Source organism: Grammomys surdaster, unplaced genomic scaffold (assembly GCF_004785775.1).
Source record: "Grammomys surdaster isolate TR1022 unplaced genomic scaffold, NIH_TR_1.0 331, whole genome shotgun sequence".
Taxonomy (NCBI): domain Eukaryota; kingdom Metazoa; phylum Chordata; class Mammalia; order Rodentia; family Muridae; genus Grammomys; species Grammomys surdaster.
Window position 1 is genome coordinate 1,590,439 of NW_021604750.1, and position 8,240 is coordinate 1,598,678.

Consider the following 8,240-nt stretch of genomic DNA (forward strand, 5'->3'; position numbering starts at 1 on the left):
TTTATGAAATGGAGAAGACTTCTATTTGCTCATGGACAGAGGGTAATTGTGTGATAATTTTCTGTCTTTAAATCTAATCTGAAATATTTATTGAGGGCCAATTACATTCAGAAGGCTAACTGCTATGGTGGCCATGAAAGTGTGCATGACAAATCTGTGCCTTCCAATGTTTATGAGCTGTTAAAGCAAAGCCTCACATAACAGAAGAAAGCATATTAAATAGTCTCCATGTGTTCTTCACCTTGATGTGTAGTCCCCAGTACCTGACATGTTCTTATTTCTCCACTACTTATTGCTATGAAGGAAACTCTGGAGTTGCAACAATATTTCAATGTATAATCAAACTCTTTCTGACATATAGATTGTATCCATAAGTGATGACCATACAATTTTTTCATTGCTTTGATTAATCTGGAGATTTATGACAAATATGTCTCTTAACAGAGTCCACATGGTTAAATATCTTTAACAATGTCAACTTCTCTTGCCAAACCCAGCATCTCTGAAGATGTCCTGGACTAAAATACATATAAGGGAACTGAATCTCACCACGGCATCTTCTGAGCTGAGACGAACAGATGACCTTAATGTGGCTCCTTTTGTACGTACAACAATACATTTAGGAATTCAGATATCATTAAATTGATGTGGATCTTTGAATACTTGGGCTTCAAATTCCATCTGGCTCTGTAAGATAAAGGTGCTGAACTTAGCATAGACTTAAAAAAGAGGCAGAACAGAACAAAACACTGTGTCCCTCTATGTCTGGAGAGACAGGGCCATAAGGAAGGTGAGTATGGAGGCTACTCTTAGTTATTACCTTGGTTATATCTAGAATTAACCAAAACCCATCTACTGAGTAATTTTCTTGATTGGATCATTTGAAGTAGAAAAACCTAGCTGAAATCTAGGCCACACTTTCTGGAGGCAACCTACATAAAGTACATGAAAGAAAGAAGATTTTTTGTTTTTTGGCTTGCTTGCCCTTACTCTCCCTGGCCCGGGAATTCCTTCACAGGGATTGAAGTCTACTTCTTTGTGAACCTAATGAATACTGATGATCAGGTGAGATATCCAGGACTGTGAACTAAACAACTACTGGATTCTTGGACTTTCCATTAGGGAACAATCACTATTAGAATAGTTAAATCACAGGCAGTAGGCCACTACCAAAAGTCTCAAATATACACACACATTTTTTGATTCTGTGAATTCTATTTCTCTCAAGTGGTTCTCAATATTTCTGATGCTGGGAACCTTTAATAATATAGTCCCTTATGTTATGGTAACCCCCAACCATAAACTTAATTTTTTGCTATCTCATAACTGTACTTTTGCTACTGTTATGAATCACAATGTAAATATATGTGTTTTCTGATGGTCTTAGGTGGCCCCTGTGAAAGAGCTGCTTGACCCACAGTGATTGAGAACCTCTGCTTTGACTTATACAATGAGTACTGTTATCTTCTTCATGTGTTTTTGACTCTCAAATTGCTTTTCAGTGGACTCCAACCTAACAGAGGCCAGGAACATGGGGTATAGTGTGGATATGAGGCTTCTGTGGGGAGCAATATTGAACTCTGGACTTCCAGGAACTCACGCACATCCAAACACTTAAAGACATTCAGGAAATTCATTAACTGGATTTGGCAAGAAACAGGATAATTTCAACAACAAGATTCTAGAAGATGAGGAGTGACACATGATAGTATTGGTCTTACATTGGACATTTTTCTTAAGACATGTAGCTGTACAAGTAGAAGTGACTATGAAACATGTAAATACATAACTTCCCTCTCTGTCTTCCTTTTATCCTGTCTTTTCCATTTGCTTTTTTTTTTAAAAAAAAAGCTTAAAAATTTTGTGTGTTAAGTGTTTCTGTTTGGGTACATGCACATGAGTGTGGGTGCCAGTAAAGGTCAGAGGTATCAAGTTTCCCTGGAAACAGAATGAGAGGGAGGTGTGGGTACTGGGAACCCAACTGGAGTAATCTACAAGAGAAGCATATGGTCTGAACTGCTGAGCAATTTCTCTAGCTCCTTGTTTGGTTTTTAAGATGGAAAAAAAAACCTTTAAAGCCTTTAGAATTCAAAGATGGAGGTTTTAGTAGGTAAGGAACAATTTAAGAATGTTGGGAGAGTATGAAAGAATGGCTAAGCAGTTTCTGAACAGGGGAGGACAGACCCAGAACTTTCTTCCAGGAACATCTGAGATCATCCATTCATCTCGCCATCCTTTCATCTACATCTCCATTCATGTGTCCATGTTTTTCCAGGCATCTATTCTGTGAACTCAATACATAAATTGCAAAAAAACTGAGAAAAATTAATTTCTTTCCTGATCTAAGGAAATTCAAACTCACGGGATGAGACAATATGCCTACAAATAAATATGGTGAAAGACATAGTATAAAAAGCAAGTTTGGGCACAGATGAATGGTAAGGAGGCAAAGGCTGTCTGAACAATGCAGTAAGTCCAGTGAGATTGGGTGACTTAGGGAATTGAGGATGTGAAGGTTTGGGGAAGATATGGGAAGGACATAGCAGAAAGTGGAGAACATAGAGTTGACTGCCTCTACTGCAATGCCTGAGAGAATGTGGAAACAGAAACATGTTTCTGGAAAGAGAGGTTACAAATGCTACATATGGAGATTTCACTGAAGAGTGTGGAAAAAGATGGGGCATGATGCAATCAGCATTTCAAATATAGAGGATGTTATAGTGGAAAGGCAGTAGGGAGAAAACAGTGGGAGTAACAGTTAGTTATTTAGACAGGACAGATGATAGTAGCAACTGGCATGGGCCATATTTAAGGCTAAATGCTGAAGGAGTAGCTCAGAGTGCCAGGAGAAACCAAACATGGCTCTCAGGTTGCTGAAGTTGCTGGAGACAGACCACCATTTAACAACATGGGAGAGAGGAGAGATGCAAGTTTAAGAGAAACCAGAAACTTTTAGAAAATATTGAATAGATACTTGAGTTGATAGCTGGAGATACAAACTAAAGGTCAGGGGATGAGGATACTCATAATTTGCATTACTGGCTTGCTTGCTTAAATCCATCCCCATCCTTATCACTTTCCAGACAAACCCAGGCTGTTCAGAACGTAGTCTTTCTAGGCACCTCCTACCTCATGTTTAGCTAACTATAAACCAGGCTCTTTGGTAAAACACTTCCTGCTCTTTCCTTCCCACATCTCTTCATCCTTCCATTCTTCCCTTTCTTTCTTTCTTTCTTTTGTACAAACATTACTTCTTTTGCATGGATGAATTCCCCATTGTATTTTATCCTTGACCTGGTTCCATGGGTAAGCCCTTCTGTCTTCCTGTGGTTTGGATGGTGTGGATGTTTTTTTTCCTGTCCAGCATCACATTCTACATAGCTCTCTATGGACAGTGGCACCAGCTTACCTACCCTGGTACTCCACTAATTAGTTAAGATAGCTTTGATAAAATGTGTACATCTTCTGTTTGATTTCTCATTTATAAATTGGGTGATATGAGGTATCACTCTTCCATCATTGTCTGTCACACTGAAAGCACAACGTAAGTCATTTAGTGTTTATTATTACAATGATATACTTAGCACAATGTTGTGTAATGATTTTTAATGTTGTTTTTTGTCCTCCAGTGCAGCCACTGAGCCTTTCCTCTAGGCTTCTGGCACATTGAGCCTCATGAATTCTTTCCAATGTAGATTAATCCATGAAGGAATGAAAAAAAAGAGCAGTGGAATGTAACAGTCCCCTGAGAGAAGCTGTCCCTTCTTCTGTTGGGGCCTTCTATGCTTATATTTTTCTGGCTACCATACCAAAAGCTGATATGTCCTAGGTTGGCTGTTCCAAATTAGGTTTTGGTTCAACAAAAGGAATATTGTTACCTTTGGATCAGGCAGGCATGGCCCAAAGGCTTCCAGCAGAAGAGTCTCTTCTCTCACAGCCTTCTCATAGTCTACAAAAGACAGCTTCCCATCGTGGTCATGGTCCTGTGAGGTGCACAGCCTGGGTCAGTCAGCACATGGCATTCTTGCTGCAAATGCACACTCTTTTTCACAGTAGGTGTTAGTAAGAGAATGAGAGATTAGGTTGGAAAGTTGAAAAATAACTTTTAGTGTGTGTGTGTGTGTGTGTGTGTGTGTGTGTAGGTGTTAATAGCAGGGAATTGGGAGCCTCTGACATGGTAGGCAAGTGTTCTGTCACAGCCACACCTGCAGCCTAAAGGAAATATTTTAGTAGCAAACAAATGTTAACTTTTATTTAACTAAACAGAATACTGAAAATCACTGTAAGTCAACTAGTAATTATTTCTATACCATAGATTCCCTATAACTTTCTATATTAAGCCTCTAAATTATCCATACTTACCATTTTCTTAAGTGTAATTTCAACCAAATCTTTAATCCCTTCATCGGGGTCCTCTTCAGAAGGCTGCTTGAGAAGGCTGTTCTTCAACATGTGGAACATCTCCTCCTTTGAAATGAAGCCATCACCATTCAAATCAAACACTTCAAAGCAATCTAAAGAAAAAAAAATATAATTTTATATATGTGTGTGTGTGTGCGCACACGTGCGTGTGCACATGTGTGTGCATGTGCATGCCTGTGTGTGTGTGCATGTGTGTGTGTGTATGTATGTGTGTAAGGGTGGTTCTGATGCTAAGGTCCTGTTCTCCAATTGTTTCTCAATCCATCAATAAAGATGCTAGTGGCTAATTACTGGGCAGAATAGTGGGACTTCTGTATCTCCACAGGCCAGCTAGGACACTCAGGGAGAGAGAAAAGGAGCTTTGCCATGCTTCAGAGGGAGAAAAGCCAACCATCTGTGTGACATCTTGGGCAGAGTGGCCAGAGGCCTATTCTACAGGAGGAAGGCTGGGATGTTGAACTGGGACTGACAGTGGCTGAGCAACTGAAGTTGAGTTCAGAGTTAGGGTGTTGAACTGGGAGCGCTGGGAAGGATATGCTAGTTGAGGTAGATTGAAGGCACTGAGCCATTGAGCTAAGAAGGCAAGTTGAAATTGAGCAACTGTGTGGGTCTGTGTTTTTCAGCCAAGGATCCAATATTCTCTGCGTGGACGCTGGTAGCACAGCATGTTCCCAGAGCTTAAGCAGGGTAGCAAAAGGTACAGCCAACAGATGGCATGCAACATGGAAGGCAAGAATCTACTATTAATTTAGGAATTCTCTGATGGATTACGACCACATAGTGCTACGAGTCTAAGAAGAGGGGAGCATTGGTTTCTCAGCAAGCAGATCAGAGTGAGCCATGTGGTTCCAATGCACACAAAACTGGAACAAAGGAACACAAGGAGAGCCTCAGCTCAGAGATGCTGGGATCCCCTGCTATACAAAGAGACAGGATGATTGCTCTGATGCAGAGACAGATGGTAAAAACTGTCTGTTTCCTACAAACAGGTAATTAAGGGATAGATTTTAAAATTTTTGATGCAATTGTTTTTAAGGATAGAAGAAAACACAGAATTTGCCAGAGCCATGTGGGGATTCCTCCCTGTAGTTCAGAACTGTTACAAAGATCTTAATATGAGAGACAGAGAGCTAGATGATAAAAGCTGCCTGCTTCCTACAATCAGGGAATCAAAGATAGATTTTAAACATTTGATTTAATTGTTTTTAAGGATAGAAGGGGATACAGATTTTGCCCAAGCCATGTAAGTACATCTTCCTGTGGTTCAGGACTAATAGAAGAGCTTAAGATAAAAGGCAGAGAGCCAGTTGTTAGAGGAAGCAAATATTGGGCTCCACAGGAGGGAAGTTAGGAAGAATGCATGGAAAAAATGCTTTAAAAAATATTTGAAAAAGTCTTTCCAGGTCAATTTTTTGGGATCCTTGAACTTTGTCTACTCATGGGATTTCTGGGATTTCTTTGTCTGGTAGGACAAAAATAGAGCCTAGAAATAAGATTATACAGTAAGTGGACATAGATAATAAAATATTGTGGCATTCTATCTAAAATTATTAGATCAAAGGCAGGGAGTAGGTTGCCTAGTCTACTTCAGATAGTAGAAATTTAGGCCTTGAGAATTATATAGAGAGCCTCATATAGTAAATAAACAAAGTTATTAGGTAATTTAGGTCTTAAGCTAAATTAAGACCCAGGACAGGGCAGGAGACTGCAGAAGCACTGTCTCATCGGTTAATAACTGTTCAGATTGCTTTGTTTGCTTTGAATTGTTTTATTTATCAAACTCACTATGGTTATGAGTTTCGTAGTTATATTAAAATTCCTCTGGGAGAGAGATCAAGCTAAACATTTAATGATTTCTGGTTACTGGACCAAGGAGTTGTGATTTTGGAAGAATGTCTCCTCATTTGTGTTGATGGGAAAGGAGACTAGGCTCTGGACCCCTTCTAGAGTGATATGGATCAGATATGACAGGGGAGACCCCCTGAAGAACTAGAAAAATTCAAGAGAAGCAGCAAGACAGGTAAAGATTCTTTCTGCCATCTTTCACATTTTATGGAGGAAGACTTATTACGATTGGTTATTGATAAAATTAACTCATAAAAAACAGGGCTACCTTTTACCTGTTCAAACAAGGAGCATAATTTCATCATTAACTGATCTGTTCACACTACACAACCCACAATATTATTCATACTAAAATTTTGGTTGTAAGATTCACATATTTCAGAATGTAAAACTTTGGCAAGATTCATCCTCAAAGATGCTGAACTGACTTGCTTGGCCACCTGCTTCTGATTGTTGCCCAAAATAGCTTCGGGGATTGCCAACAATTCCAGATCATGTTGCCTCATCCAACTTTTCTGATTGATCCGGTCAGAACTTCAGTCAAGTTCTGAACCTTCCAAATATGCAGACATTGAATAACATGCTAAAGCTAGCTTTGTTAAGTCTGACCAAATTTTCTAATTTTTCTATCCCTCGCCACCCCTTAAAGACTTTTTTGTAGTCCCTATTCAGCATGAAGAAGCTATGGAGAATTGTCAGCTCAATTCCTTGGGTTTGGGTGTCTGGTAATGGTTATTTTACAAATTATAGATAAGCTGTCATAATTTTGAACAGGGGGGAAATAGATGGGATGGATTACTAAATTTTATCCTTAAACAAAACACTGTGTAGCCACAATCTTAATTGGTAGAAATCTTTATAAATGATCTTTAAAATTTGAAGTTATAAATTCTTACATTAGTACAAAATTTATATTGACATATATTTAAGGTTTTCATTCATGTGAATTTCTTATATTGATACAAAATTTGTGATTAATATAGTTACTCTTAGATAGGCATTGTGCCTATGCCACTCATTTAAGAATATAAAGCTTAGACCCAGTCCTTCTAATAATGGATATTATAAAGTGTTTTTAGATGATTAAGCAACATAAGTTAAGGGCCAGATAGCAAACTCATGGTTCTGTTAGATTCTGATTTAATTATAACATTTTTAATATTATTCAATTAGAAATAGCTGAGAGAAGCAAAGGTTTAAAAGTTCAGATATACATTATATAGCGAGATAGTCTTCAAAAACACAAGAAGTCCACAGAATCTGACATCTAATCAATTTATCTTTATTAAATCATTTGACTAGAGACATATCTGCTCCTGACAGTACCCCCTTCTTGGTTCTAAGAAGAAATTGTGAAACTTTATCTCCAGGAGAGGTTGCTTATAGGGCAGAAATTGCCTATTTCATTTGCAGACAAAATAATTTCTGGGAAAAGGATACATTATGCAGAATTGATAGCTCAACTGATAGCTCTGCCAAGAAGGGTAAACAGTCCATCATAAACCTGCTTTTCAAAGGTCTGTCAGATAATCCTGAGCCACAAGGTTGAAGCCAGATGCTCAACGTTAAAAGAAATGAGGGGGCTCTCCAGGTAATCAGCTGTCTCTACAATTGTTTAAGTTTAGGAACTGTGTTTGGTGCTTCCTATATAGCCAGGTAATACTTAAGTCATTCTCAGATTACTGATGGGTTTGAAGAGTAGTTATTGTCTCATAATCAAACTCAAGTTGTTTAACATTGAGAGAGAGGTTATAAAGTAGAAGACATGGTTTACAGATGATGTTACAGGCTAAAACCTAAATAATCCAGTGATAGAATTGAGTACTTTAATGAACAAATATGATGTATTTGATGTTAATTATATATCATACTTAGTAATTTACATGATTGTTATGGTTTTGTTCAATTTATATCTGGGAGAAGAACATTTTATTTTATTTTATTTTATTTTATTTTATTTTATTTTATTTTAT

The 8,240-nt window shown here is 38.1% G+C and overlaps 1 protein-coding gene across 2 annotated transcripts in view; it reads right to left on the reverse strand.

Annotated features, from left to right (window-relative positions):
- Nucleotides 1-209: 209 nt before the first annotated feature.
- Nucleotides 210-8,240, reverse strand: part of Efcab1 (EF-hand calcium binding domain 1) — a 15,020-nt gene continuing 6,989 nt past the window's right edge. The window contains exons 4-6 of one of the 2 annotated variants that reach the window (XM_028778275.1): nt 4,363-4,514; nt 3,879-3,983; nt 210-687 (exon numbers count right to left, since the gene is read on the reverse strand). In XM_028778275.1, the coding sequence (XP_028634108.1) occupies nt 628-687; nt 3,879-3,983; nt 4,363-4,514 (317 nt within the window). In that variant the 3' untranslated portion in view covers nt 210-627. The remainder of the gene's footprint in view (nt 688-3,878; nt 3,984-4,362; nt 4,515-8,240) is intronic. The other variant, XM_028778276.1, reaches the window with a different exon arrangement.